General features: G+C 40.0%; 1 protein-coding gene across 10 annotated transcripts in view; it reads right to left on the reverse strand.

Annotated features, from left to right (window-relative positions):
* msi2b (musashi RNA-binding protein 2b) overlaps positions 1-15,612 on the reverse strand; it is a 251,582-nt gene that overhangs the window by 49,431 nt on the left and 186,539 nt on the right. For all 10 annotated transcript variants that reach the window (XM_083927062.1, XM_083927054.1, XM_083927058.1 and 7 more), the window contains exons 9-10: positions 7,575-7,689; positions 1,035-1,109 (exon numbers count right to left, since the gene is read on the reverse strand). In XM_083927062.1, coding sequence (XP_083783188.1) covers positions 1,035-1,109; positions 7,575-7,689 — 190 coding nt within the window. The remainder of the gene's footprint in view (positions 1-1,034; positions 1,110-7,574; positions 7,690-15,612) is intronic.

Below are 15,612 nucleotides of genomic sequence, written 5' to 3' on the forward strand. Positions count from 1 at the left end.
AGAATTACTTATACTGAATAAACACTGATCGCTCCTTTTCCTTTCATCTCTATTATCTCTCTTTCTGTGAAATCCTGGATACTCATCTTAGATGTATGCTACACACAAACAACAATCATGCACATTATTAGTGTTCAGAGTCACAATTGTATCAATCACTGATTATTCTTTTTTTTTTTTTTTAAAGAAAAAGACAAAATTGCTTAATTCCAACTTTTGTATTCTACTCATGTTCCCCCAAATTGATGAGTCGGTGTTATCTATTTCATCTGTCAAATAATGTTGTGGTCAGGTATAAATCTAGCATGTGCCTGATCTGCAGGTGGTCACAGCTGGACCTTCTGTCTTACAATTCCTGAATCTATTTCACAAAGATATTACAGAGATCTGAGCTGCTGTCGGATATTTCCCATTCCGTCTTATCAGTGGAGGGAATGATGTCTGGCACGGCAAACAAAGTATGAGTAAAGTCCTTAAATAAAGCATGAAATTGACGTGATGCCTGTCTAAGTGAGGCACCGAAGAGCCACAGGCCCTCTTGCAGCAGACAGGTACAGCTGCTCACCTCCAGACTGCAGCAAGTATCCGGGGCTCTGAACCAACACTTTTAATGCACAAAACGACTTCATTCATTTCCCATTATAGGAACCACGTTTTAAAATCTGCCTACACAAAGCGCTGTTTATTTCTCTGCTTCTCCACAGATGAATTTGCATACATTGGGCCACGGAAGACGAAGAACTTTCCCCATTTGAGACATTTGGTCATGCTAGCGTTCAAGTATGGGATGAAAAGGAGTAAGCAATTTACTTCACTATACGTCAGCTTTCAAAGCTACTTCAGAAATCCAGACACGTAACATTCTTATAACCCTGCAGATTATTTGGTGACTGACTTGTATATTGATGAGTGTTTGTGTATGCGTGTGTGTCTGTGTGTGTGTGTGTGCTTGTGCATGTATATCTGACTGTGCTGCAGAGTGCATGACAGAGATCAGCTGTAACATTGATATTTTAAGAAAGCCTTTAACTCACCAGGGAACTGGTAGCTGTAGCTGGGTGCGAATCCAGTGTATCCACGGCCATACGTTGCCACAATATTAGGGTAGCCTTTGAGAGAGAGGTACAGAGTAAACAGAGATGAGAAATATCGTATACAGATGTGATACCAACAAATAGAGACAAACATTGGGGTATGGCTACTCATATTTATATCCACAAATCTCAAAAGGCTTGCTTTAAAACTCCTGAGGATCCGGACTACTAAACACATTTTGTCAAGCAAATTCTAATGTTACTGAATACCCTGAAAAATAAAACTGCAACAATCCACATTAAATATGAGCCTGAAATAGTTCCGATTTAATTATTAGATTTTGGAACAGTAATTCTCATATACAAAGTCTTGTGTGTATTACGTGTTACCCTAGTTTGCTGAAACACAGCAATAAGAATGAAGTGATTTTTTTTTTTTTGCTTCAAGCCTAATAATGAGGCACATGTATCTATAGCTCATAATGTTGATGGTAGATTGTCAACTGAAAGACATTTGATGTGTGTGCAGTTTGACAACAAGCACCACCCTCAATCAATGGTGAACTGTCACAATTACATTAACCTCTAATCTTCATCATGCTGCTCTTGTTGTTTTTCCTGCAGTACAAATTTAAAACACTCTCTCTTGGAAGCGAGTTATCCTTGATGGGTCAATAACCTGTTTAATTATATTATATTTTAACACACTTAAGGAACCTCAGCATGAGCCTCAGAGCAGACAATACAGTTTGTCATTTTTTTCTTCTTCTTTTTTTTAACTGAACGTCATCATTTATCAGGGTTAGATCTTCAAGACCTGGTGCCAAATATTTTGCTGGTTCTTAAAGGGTTTAAACTCAAAGCACTCATAACCTCCTGAATGAATAACACTCTCCTGGTACTTTACCACCTAATTTATTTTCCTTTTTACTCAACCACAGGTTCTCTGGCATTTTTTTTATAGCTCAGTGTAATAACACTTTATAGCAGGTGCCTTGAAATAATGATGCCGTCCGTTTATATTCTGTGCATCTTTAACATAGCAGAAAGGTCCATGTGTTTATAACGGCTGGATGCAGTTTGCTCAAAAGATGCTGTGGGCAAGGAAGTGATAGCTGCTCCTTGTTCACAACTCCAACATGGCATTCATTTATGTGTTGTTGTATTGCTTTACTGGATTACACAAGGTTTAACCATTAATTAAAATGGAATTTAAAACTAATGTGTTAAAGTTGTCTTTAGTCATCAGGGGAAACCAATGTTTAATGACAATTATAAGCATGTACTTAATAAACCTTAATAAGTCCCCACATATTATCAAGGATAAAATGTCAAAATTTTTAGGACCCACAATAAAATTCCCATGACCATTCACAACATATAACAGTAACACAACTGTGTAGTATACTTTACTCCAAATGTTAATTTTTGTATGAAAATAAACAGCAACCTTTTTCGACCTCTAATAGTTCATATTCACTTAAAATCCTTCAAATTACAGGCACAGTCAATACATTGTACTTTATTCCAAAAATAAAATTGCTGTAGCACTTATATTAGTCTGGCACTTTAACGTTCTATCTGTTTATTCCTAATACATTTTATTATGAGCTCATTTCTGGATGCAAGTCTGAAAAAAGTATATGTAGCCTACATGCTGTATGATATTTCATTAGAATATGTATTGGTCAAACTGTCTGTCATTAGAGAGCCATGAAATATTAAATGTACACTTGCTCGACATTATTCAAACATATCAGATTCAAACTCTATTCTAAAATAATTTAATCTAGCTGGCATACATGAAGGGAGAGAACACAGGGAGAAACACACGTGATGGTAAATGTAAGGTTGTCACATATTGATGCTTCTTAGATAGCATACATAATAAATAAAATATAATACGTCATACTGAAATGAATGATATAAAACATGCATCAAATCAAATTCAACAGTTTGGTGGTGCTGCAACCTTTTTCTTTTTTACATTTCCATCACAGATTGCGCCTTTTTTGTATGCCACAGTTTAGGATTAATATCAGCATTTACAGCTACAGCTATACACAGTTTAATCATGCATGATTAGTTAGTAAGGGTTACTTTTCATACAATTAAGGTCAAATTAAGGTAAAATTCCGCCACTGAAACTAGCTGAAGATGGAAAATGTGACTAGAAATTGCCATCTGTAAACCAAAGTCAAAGTCTGTGTTGGGCTGTGCGGGTACAGACTTGTTTAGAAGCTGTGCTGTCCCTGGATGGATGGAGAGTTACAATGAGGGCAGAAGAGGACCCAGTGTCATTAGAAAAATTTAAGAGTAGCAGATGTATTGTTCATCTGCTGTCATGATTGTTATTACAACCACAGACCCACCAGTTAATTAGCTGGACAGTTTTCAGACAGAAGCAGCTGTGGGCAACATATTGAGAAACTGTGTGTGAGGGAACCGGCAGCTAGGGAAGTGGGATACGGACAAAACAAGAAATTTAAGTAGAGTGGGTGGGTAAGGGACTGAGCCTGTGTGAGAGTCAGAGAGGAGTTGAGCACCATCAAAGGTAATATAAACATAATTAACCCTCTAATTATGTTATATGTCTCAGTATTTCTCAAGCTTTTATCACCTTCAACCATAAGTCCATCTTAAATTACCTAATAAGAGAAAGTCCTTTAGGCCAGGAATGAATCACTGGGGCCAACCTTGATAACTATTTCTTCACTGTGTGTAAATTACCCCTCAGAAACTGACCTCGGAAACCTCTTTCTAGCTCAACCTCTTTTGTGCTCTTAGTTCTTGTTAGACACAGTAGGTACTAGACGGATAAATTGGCTCTAGTGCAATCTGAATTTCTAGATTGTAACTTTTGCTCCAATAGACACTGCAGACTAGAGGTCTTCACAGGTCCACCTGAACACTGGAACACAACTTGGGAACTGTGAGGGATCGGATCCACGGTTTATCCAGTAAATCGGGTCCAGGTTAGGTCGTGTTCCTTTACCACGAATGCAAGAAGACCCACCCATAATCGGTCAGCACTGATTCTAAATGAGTCGCATTTATCATCCGTCACAGTGTCAGCAAAATGACTTTTATGTTGAAAACGAGTGGATTAGCTATGCTGTTTTAATGAGCAAGAGAGGGATGACAGAAAACCTGGATGTCTTTTACCCACTTTCTTAGATGGAGGATGAATTATAAGCTTCACTGCCAGACGCAGGGGGCTACGTAAGAAACAAAGATTTGTTTTGACAACTTGTTAATTGATCATAACTTGTCAATAGCAATCAAGTGTGAAATAGGTTCTGATAGGGCCTGTCTCTCCCAGGTCTAACCTGTTTAGGATCCATCTGATGATGCTTGGGTCTGGGCCCCAGCTTTCAAATAATAGACAGATCCGGTTTGGTTACAGGCAGTACATTTTTGGGTCTTTCTGGTTCCCAGCACACATTTTTGGACTGGTGATGACATCTACTGCAAACTAGAAGTGCTTTTAGTAAATAGGATTCAATTAGATATTATCTAAATAGTACCTAGTAAAATTAACTTTACAAATACTGCATCACAGTGCCTTTATGGAGCAAGAATAGAGCTACCATTTACATATTTCATTCAGAGGTACCATGTATAAACCTGTGTCTACAGCATGAAGGTGTCAAAACATTTTTGCATGAACGTATATTTGCATGTGAGTATGCGCATGAGTGTATGTAGGCTATGTGCGTGTGTGTGCGAGAGCGTGTGTGTAGATGCTCTGTTCTGTATGCCTCAGAGCCTGTGCCAGCTGGAATCAGAAAGGTTGACCTTGGTCATAAATATCTAATCAGTGTTTGCTGTCCATGAAAAAGTTCAATTTATTCCTGACCCAATGGGAAAATGCCTCTCCCGGACCCTCTCCCTCTCTCGCAGACAAAAAAGAAATGCAACTGAGAGAGGCAGTGAGAGGAACCTCAACCTGGTATGGATAAAGTAGGACGGAGGCTACACCAGAGAAAAAATATATAAATCCTCCATCAGCTGCTGATGAGAAGTCATCACCAGGAAGTTACAGATGGATAGCTTTCACACAACGCCTCATTGTTTGTTTGCTCTGAAAATAACTGTGATATGATACAATGAAAAGCCATCACGGACTGCAAAATATTGGATATTATGTGTTTGATACTGTCTTACTGTCAAACAGAATAAATGCCAATCTGAAATTGTTGGCTTAGATATTGCTGCTCCTCATACTCCCTTATTTTCTGAAATGGCAAAACCACTTCCCTCATCTACCGTACTGCATTACAATGGGTTTCACATTACTAACTGAAGAATTGGCAGCAAGATCTGTGCACTAAGTACAACTAGAATGCTATAGAAAGGAATATGAAAGTGGATCCATGCTAAGTTAAGCTACCTTCTCAAGATATCCTTAGTATGTGCATATAAACAAGAGAGTGGGAGAAAAGAAGAAAGGAAAAAGAGAACCCACTAAATGAAGGCTGTCATCATGTCTGGCCTGGTGGCGGCCTCTTAGTGCTCTTATTTGCCTCATTAATATGCATGCTAATGTACCTATTTTATGGCTCAACAGTTTTGATTCACTTTAAAATCAATTATCCATCTGGTACACCCATACCTCGCCCAGGCTCAAATGTGTATTAATTTCAGCAAACATACATCGCGTGCAACACAATAAAGATAAATGCCTCGATTAGAGGCAGTAAACAAAGGAGCTAGGGATGGCTTTAATGAGATTTGGCACAAAAGGAGCTTACACTTTCTTAAATAATGAGCCTAGGGTCCCCTTTTTCTAAATGCAAATTATATAAAGGAATGTTTCGCTGTCCTTGTTCCAATTTCATTTAGATAAGAGTGTCTCCAAACAAGTTGGCTGTTAATAGTCTCACATGAGCACATCACTGCCTTTCTGCCTGCCGTCTCCCAATGGAGGGGAAGAGTGCCGTCCTCTTCACAGACACATTAGTCTGTAATAAGTTCTGAAAGTTCACTGTGCTTGTTAAATACTTCTAACAGAAGAGATGGAACTGAACGACAGAATCATCTGCACTTTTACCACAAACTGTAAAAAAAAAAAAAAGAAGTAAAATCAGTTGTATCAAGATCACCCCCGGAACAACACTGACAATTTATGCAACTGTGTATAGATGAATGGATAGACACATATATGGTCACAAAGACAGCTAGACAAATACTGTAGATCCATACTAAAGATGATTTGTGTGCTGCCCTTAATTTCCTTGTTAGAGATATTCCACAGTTCAATAATTCCCGTGATTTAAAAAAAAGAAAATTTACAACAAGCCACACCTAACTACGCCTTGCTATCGACCTTGAAAACAGCTTTAAACATTACGTTACCTGGCACAGATAAAAATGCATGACTGTGGTTCAGCTTGCACCTGCTACGAGAGGGAAGGGAAGGGGGAGGGGGCTACATGCACGGCAGAAATAGTCTCTTACAATCAGCTGCATGTCTCTTGCTTTTGAAGAAAAAAATAAATCTTTCATGTGAGGGCAAATCCATTTGGTTGGGTCGCACATACAAATTATATGCATAGGAAATGTGATCTACAGAGACAGACAGACAGACAGACAGACAGACAGACAGACAGACAGACAGACAGACAGACAGACAGACAGACAGACAGACAGACAGACAGAAAGATAGATAGTTAGATGAATAGATAGACAGCTTGATAGATAAATAGATAGATAGACATAACTAGATAGATGGATAAACAGATAAATAGATTGACAGATAGATAGATTGACAGATAGATAGTTAGACAGATAGACAGATAGATAGACATAGATAGACAGATAGACAGATAGATAGATAGATAGATAGATAGATAGATAGATAGATAGATAGATAGAAAGATAGATAGGAGACAGTGAGCAGGTGGGGAGGGAGAGTGCAATAGTGTTAAATAAAAAGGGCCACAGGCATGGGCTGGATGGTAATGAAGAGGGGTGGGCCAGCAGCTGAGGTCCCTGTAGATGAGATCTCTCCCTGACATGTGTGTCCCCTTCATTACCCATTAAGGGGGGCATAGTGATGAATCCTTAATATGACATTACACCAATTTTCCTCTTCATTTAGCCTGCTAATGTGCTGGTCTGCTCCTATATGCCCAGGGGCTGCCTGTACCAGACTCAACCAGAAATAGACCACAGTAGCCACCGGTGGCCCACCTTGAAGCAGCCTAATTAGGGGCAGCGCCCACCTAATGGGGCTATCTAGACGAGAGTTTGCATAAGTTGATTTTTTTTCAGAAGGTAGAAATTGATGAGTGAATGACTTGCATGCCTGACACCTCCTCTGCACCTCTGACTTACATCTGATCTTTTTTATTTTGCAACCTGGTAGAAGATTTGTTAGTTAAAAAATGAACAATTGTATGCATAATTGTATGCTTTATGGACCCCTTCTGCAGGATTTCAAACTTACATGTTAAATAAAGAATGTGTATGATTTCTTGTTTGAGTATTTACATATGCCTGTGTGTTTTTGTTTAAGTCAATGTGTGTATCACTCACTCAGCATGCCCATTCCCAGCATGAAGGCATCCATGGTGTAGGGCAGACCCCTGGCTCGCCCTCGTGTACCTGGTGGAAACATCACCTCCTTGGGCTGGGCCTTCTTACATTCTACCTATGTAGACAGACAAACACACAAATGCACATGTACAAACACAAACACACACACAGAGACAAAGCATTAGACTATGTAGTTACACAACCAGACAGATCTGACTGGGCTGTCTTAGCTCTTTAAGGTGGTTTTCTATTTGACTTGCACAGCGCTAGATGTTTTCCATAGAGAAAAAAACAAGACTGAGTCAATCTGAGCACCTCACATTTTAGAGGAAAGTCTCTAAGGAAAACTTACAATCATGCTCCTCCTGCATTAAAGCAAAGGTTATTGCTCCAGTGAACATGTGCCCAATGCCTCAGGGAAATACAAGCTTAATACTTTCCAAGTGTTTCTGAGACATCAAGGAAGGAGAAGCTCTGTTCTGCAATGCCATTACCACAGCCCCGCTGTGTGGCAGTGTATCAAGTTTCTTTGTGAAATGCAGTTCTTTGTTTAAACCAAACACAGTAATCTCAAAAGTAATAATCTCTCTCTTCAGTCTTGCTAGGGCAGTGTGTTTAAAATCTAAAGCTGGTGTGTGCTTTTTAAAACTCAATATGGTTATTTTTTGTGTCCACAGCTCTGTTTGAGTACTGTGTATTTGTGTATGTCTGCTGGGCTGAAGTCCCCAGTGCCCCACAGTCCAATTCTACCCACAGCACCCATCTCTCTCCTGCATTTCTTTCTCTCACTCCAGTTCTCACACGTACAGGTTTGTTCATTTTCCATCTTGCAAGACTGACATCTCCTCCTCCTACATAACACATATCAAATGAGGGATGTGACAGGGGCAGATGAGGAGAAGGAGGAAGATGAGAGTCCTATTTACCACGTATCTATCCTATCTTGATGAATTATAGAGAATCACAATCGGCTGACAAGGGTGGCATGGTCTTGTGTCTGTTGGTTGTTCTTTGGTAGGCTGAGTCTGTTCACCATGCTGCACAATCTATTTGCTCCACTGCCTGCTTGGCATCAGCCTGTCCATCTGTTTGTCTGTTTGCCTCCTGGCTTTCGGCTGCTTCTCCCTACTGCCTCCACTTAAGCAGGGCTTTCTCGGCTGCTGCGATTCACATGTCATCCCGGCCTGCTGCACAAGACAGGCTACTGCGCCAGTGCTGTGTACACCTCAACCGAGGTACAGCCCACCATCCATACAAATAGGTTCGCAACTCTGACAGGCCAGGGGTGCACATTACTATTGACACACAAACTCATTCACACATGCACAGTGGTACACAGAACATGTTATTGCAAGTTGCCAAACTGAAATAAAACTTCACGTCTGTACGAAGTCGCTGTGCTAAATTAATAGTGTAACACACCATGTATCTCCAGCAGAGAGCTAGAAATGTAAAGAGGGAACACTAATGAAAAAGGTTTCTATCACAGAGGGAAAGTTGCTGCGTTGCAGAGCTGTGATTTGTTGCTGTTAGCAGCCCTTTTACTTGAAGCAGACCAACTAAAGTACACAGTTCCCTCAGCCACTTTGTAGCTGTCACAGCTACTCTGCCCTCCTTGCTCGCCTGGAATGGTTTGACATTGTGCTGAAGAGAGCACAGGTGCTCTTATCATCAGGCAATGACCCCCGGCATGGAAGTAGGATCTGGGTGGGACAAATGGGTCCGTTCCAAATCTTAGTAGACTGTGGAGATATTCACATGTTCACATACTGTAGGTGGGTGACAGATGCAGTCTACTTCAGAGACAGTGTCTGTTCAGAGTCTTCCAGCAGCCCCAGCCACATCCAATGAGTTGTACGCTAAGGTAGCCTGCTGAGACAGACCCAGGAAGTGAGTCATGTCTGCATGCTCTCAGATGCAGATCTTTGATATTCAGAGAGAGGGTTCCTTGTCATGGATTAAAAAAACAGCCAGGAGCTAGGATCTGTGGTGGTGTGAGTGTGTGGGTGTTCACCTGCTGCAAACACAGGAGTGTGTGCAGGACGGACGAGTGAGCTTTCAAGAGTGAACTAAGTGAAAGAAAGAGGGACAGGGAGGGCGGCAAGGTGATTCTGAGCCTGACAATGAAGGACTGCAAAGGTTCAGCAGTCTTGAATGCAGGGATTCAAATGTTTCCATGTGGAAAGTTTTACAGACTGAACCTTTTGCCACATGAACAGTAGGAACACATTATACTTACAAACTATCATTCTAACTGCAAGTATTGTGCCGAGTTGTGGCTTTTGAAACTTGTCTAGGACTTTTGATGTCGTAAAGGCAGCACATAATATTGTGAAAAGTATCATGATCCACCATTTAGATGTCGTGAATGGAGGAGTTTGAGCACCATAGTGCCTCATAGAAAAAAAAGGGGCATCCCTTTACTGCCAGAAAAGTTACATCCTATTGTGCAGAAATAGCACCCAGGAGATCTGAGAGCCTCAAACACACACACATATACAGCTTGCAAGCTGAGTGTTGCAGTGAATTCCTGAAACACAGTGTTGACAAAGTATGGTTACCTCAACCCGCATGTTTTAAACTTATCGACATGTTTCCTCCTCCTCCGCTTCACTGACATACTGCAGTTGATAGCTTATCTTTATGTCACCCTTTAACCCAAGATAAGAGTCAGGGGAGGGAGCCTATACACTATTAAAAAGCTTAAATTAATCTTTTCAGTAAGATATTTGAAATACTATCTATGATTTCTTGAACAGCTAAATTACAACAACTAGGAACTCTTTACTGTGCCATACAATTGTTTTAAGAAGTGGGCCTTGGATCTCATCCAAGCAAGCTGCAGCCCAGTTTGTCAGGAGTAAAAAGTAATCCATACCAACAATGGCAAAGGACCCCAAAACGCTGTGGGCTAGAAGGAGACAGATGTTGACAGTATAGTAGCCTGTGGATACTGGAAGTGATTACTGATGCTCATAATTACCGGCCGCAACACTAGTATTGTTTTCCCCTTGTGAGTTTGTGTGTGTGTTATCATGGCAAAATGTGGTTCAGGAGAGACCTTCTGTGGTGGGAACTAACACAGTATTTTGCTGGTTTTATATATCTGTCTGTCTGATTGTCTGCCTCGACACTTTACCACCCTGACTCGATTGGCATCAAGGCTAATGTAATCCCATCGCAGGGTGCTCTCTAGTTATAAGTTATAACTTTAGTTGTAAGGCTTCTTGATGTATTAATTTGATTAATATATATGTGCCTTTCACAGTACATACTATGTTAATAGGTTTATTGATGAAAACAAATTCATGTCATGTACACTAAATCAGGCTTTTTGTTGAAGCAAATATGCACCACTGTTTATTAAATTCAGGAAGAGACAAATGCATAATAAATAAAAATAAATCAGTTATAGATTTCATATCACCTCAATCATAAAAACTGAAATATTTCAGTGCTTTTGGAGAATATTTCATGTTGTTCTGCCACTGCTGTCTTGTTTTGGTTATGAAATCAGGATCTTTTCAGGTTATTGTTATTTCAAAAATAACTATCTAGCAAAAACCAAGCTTGATATTGAAATTATGAGGTTCACACACACAGCAACATGCACTTGTAGAAGCTCACAAGCAGTACTTGATCAGTGTAGTAAAACAGCCCACTGATGAACAATAAAACAAACAGCCACCTTTGTTTTCATGTACAGACCCTATGATACAGAGCAGAGAAACACTCTAGTTATGACCTTTTCAATACATCTCCTATACATATTAACCTTGGCAGGAAGGTGTGGGCGGGATGGACTGGCAATGGCTGTCCTTCAGGGACGAGTGTTGTGTGTGTGTAAAGGGGGAGGTGTACGGCTACTATTAGCTTCACAAGTGAATGGATTCCATGAGTAGACTGGCAGACGGGAATAAAGAAAAAACATGTGATTAATTTACTCCAGCGCCCACTGCCAGCTGAACAGTCAAAACACATAGGCTGCATGGTTAGGAAATGTCACATGGTGACATGCAGTCATCTCATGTAGGGATGCCATTAACAGCTATTTTGTATTAGACTAATCTATTGACTATTTCACAGATTAATCGAAACGATTAATTTTCCTCTGAGAAAATTGAATTGACAATTCAATTTGAAGAGAAATGTATCTGAACTTGGGTGGATTTTTCATGGAAGGAAATCAAACACCGTTCCTCTGCACGCACTGCCACAACACAGAGCTGATTCAATATCTGCAAAGTATCCATTTAAGTTAATTTTATTTTGGCAAACTGTCCATCATTGTATAATGCAGCACAAAACAAAATGTAAACAAAGGTTTACATATTAATGTGCAAAATTGTAGGTTGTAGGTGACTAGTGTTACCGACAGAGTTGACTTGGGTGGGTGGCCCAGGTATATTAACGGCTGGCATATATTTTTATACTAATTTCTTTTATCCGTTAGATATAACGGCACCATCCACGAACAATTAACTACTGGACAACCTCCCACAACATACAATAAAAATATGATAAATCGGTTTAAATATTAATCACCAAGACATCGATTATATCAAGTTATTGTCATGGTAGTGTTGGATTATTCACTTAAAGAAAGGGCTTCTCACAACCAATAACAAGTGGTAATTTCAAAGAACATCATGACTAATAACCAAGTCAAAACTATATGTTTTAAAGCTAAATCCTTATTCTTACATTTATTTATTGACACTTCATCCAGACATTGTTCCTTTTTCAGAAGTACACATTGATCTACAGACAGTTGTTTACTACTGTTGTCATGGAAATGCTCTGATAAGCTCTATATTGCAAGACTGTAGTTTGTCACTAGGTCCTAGGTCCTAGGATGTTTAGAAATATTATCCCCAGAACCTCGGTTCTATATTAGAGGTCCAACAAGTAATATTTCAAGCCGCCAGAGGGTCAATATCTGAAACTCAAGAAAAAGATTTTAGTGTCCCTTTAAGACCTCCATACCCCAGTCAAAACAAAAACTGTATGCCATTTTTTTATGAAGAGGATATTTACTACAGACCTTCCATTCTGAAATGTTTGTATCCATAGTCAATAAAAGAATCGGGAAGTATTATAATGATAAGAAGTTTTGAATAAAGCAAAATGATGCTTTCAATGGCCAGCAATCTCACAGAAGTCATTATGCCCGATGATATCTCTGCATGGTTATGTAGAAGCTACTGAATGTGAGGTCATTTTAAGGACCAGGTGCTTCCTGTGGTGCCAAAACGGTTCCTTGACACTTTCTATATTCCAATATGATATTGTCCTCATACGCACTGAGAGACACTTTCAAAAGTAATGCCATGATCATCAGGTTGATGTCAAATGGCTTCCATCACCTCCTCAATCAGCAGATCTGAACATCATGCGTCTTTTATGGGATGTCCTGGAGTGCGGAATGAGAAGTGGATTTCCACCTCCTACATCCCTCAAAGCTTTCCTTCTTCAATGAAGGGTAAACATCCAATTACTTACAGTCCAGAACCTGTAAGGCAGCACTCCATGAGGGACTAAACTCATCCTAAGGGTGGTCCTACTTCCTTATTAGGCAGTTGATGTTCAAACAGTGTTAAAGATTAAACTTCCCCCAATTTTTTTATTTTTTATTTTTTTTTAAATTCAAAGGCATTTTCAACACCCAGAGACGTTTCTCTCTGCAGAAGTCTCCTTTAAAATAGTGATAGCCACTCTATGGATATAACCAAGTGTGACCAGGGGTGGTTTATACAACATAAGACCTATGTGATTGACACACACACACACACACAGACACACACACACACACACAGACAGACACACACAGACAGACACACAGACACACACACACAGACACACACACACACACACACACACACACACACACACACACACACACACACACACACACACACACACACACACACACACACACACACACACACACACACACACACACACACACACAGACACACACACACACACACACACACACACACACACAACTTAATCTCTAGTTATAGTGCGGTAAACTTTAATGTTCATCAGCAGCGCAACTGATTGTTTGAGGTTTGTCACAGCAGAACTGCTACAGCTGGCACTCACAAACTCAGAAGGGTATAGGCTATAAACTAATGTTATAATGGACTTGAGGGAGACATACTACGGGGCGGCAGTAGCTCAGTCCATGGGTGACTTGGCTGGGAACCTTAGGGTTGCCTTTTCGAGTCCTCGGTGGACCATGAAGTACCAAGGAGTGTTGACCGGTGGCTGGAGAGGTGCCAGTTCATCTCCTGGGGAAGGCCGAGGTGCTATTGAGCAAGGCACCAATCCATGAATCGAATGAATAAAGGAATTTGTCTTCTTCTTCGAGTGAATGCCTCTCATAAACATCAAAATGTCTCTTGTACAGCATGTTGGCCTATTAAAGCAGTTTCATCTCCCTGCATTAAAGACAGTTTCTACATTAGCCTGCTTTATCTTGTTGGTAGCCTCTTGTCAGTCACTACTGTAATTTGACTAAAGAAACCAAAGACAAGAAATCTACATCTGTGTTGAGTCATAACAGGTGTTTAAAATGTATTTTCTTATTATTATTATTCTTATTCAATAAGAGCATGGCAAAGAAACATGGCTTAACTGTTAAAAGGTAAATCAAAATAGGACTCAATTTCAAATCCTGCTATGCATCTTTCTTTACATATACAATTGCGTTGTATTGAAAGAGTAAAGGTTAGAAAAGTCCAAAAGAAAAGGATGCTTTCACTCTTCTCCCTCAATGAAAAAAGTGTAATAAATGGAGCTGTTGTACGGAAAAGCTGCATCTAAAATAATGAATGAGTGACATGATTCTATTTTTCAATCACAATTCTGCCTATATCATCCCAATGTGTCAAGTATTTTTGTATCTGTATATCAAAGGTGTATGAATGCCTACCTGTATCAGTATTTTCCTCAGCGCCTGGTAGAGTCAGAGCTTATTCTACTCCTCATCGCAGTAATTGGTTGGTCATGTCAGGAAGACACAGTGAGAAATTGACGACTAACAGAAAATTCCTCCCTCCTGTTGTGATCATTCGCTACCGTTGAATATTAAAAATGACACATTAAAGAACATTACCTTGAAACACTTGACTAAAACCAATGTGAGTCCATTTTAATGGCACACTGCTCGCCCACCAGAGCCAATACTTGATAGGTATTATTATAAATTAGCTGTGCATGCATAACGGCAGGGTGGGGAGTGATAGAAAGACTCCTGTCTTGGAGGAAATGGAATTCAACACCTTTCCTTCGTTTTACTGAGGTGCTGTGTTATGATATAGACCTTCATACTGTATATGTGGAAACCAGTGGTTGTGACAAACAAATTAACAATAGTTAAAAACTGGTAAGCCATCTTATGCTTATTGATTTCTGCTTCTAAATATCTACTGTTTTAATACAAGGAAAGGTACTTATGTAGATAAAGAATGGTTATACAGCCCTGCACAAAATAATCCATACTTTTACCACATCCTGCATTTGCTAAAACAGGGCAGTATTGGGCAGCCTCAAATCCCATTGAAGTGAATTTGTGATATTGGTCTATATAAATGAAACTGACCTGACTTGACAGTATACAGAGGTGAGAGCAATGTATAAGTCACTAGCGGGGCAGGTTGAGAGCTCCTTGCTAAGCAGCACCCTGTTTTTAATTATACATGAGGCCGAACTCACAGTGACAGAGAGGAAGTGCTCCTGAGGCTGAGGCCTCTGTGGCACAAGAACACAGGATGATTGACCAAGTCACTAAAAGGTCCAGTCGCTCACATCTGAGTGGGAACTGACCCACTACACTGTCAGAGCCCTTGAGAGATCGGGCAAGGAGAAGGTGGGGTGCCCTGTACATCCACAACCCTCCCAAGTGGGGTGGAATTTCTGTCTGCATCAATTATTCAAGAACCATCTTAGATAACACTCGCAGGGAGGATGGATGAGGTCTATTTCTGTATGGTACTTCATAAGGATGAAGACAGGAGGCATTTTTTATTTT

This window comes from Echiichthys vipera, assembly GCF_963691815.1.
Source record: "Echiichthys vipera genome assembly, chromosome: 14".
Lineage (NCBI taxonomy): Eukaryota > Metazoa > Chordata > Actinopteri > Perciformes > Trachinidae > Echiichthys > Echiichthys vipera.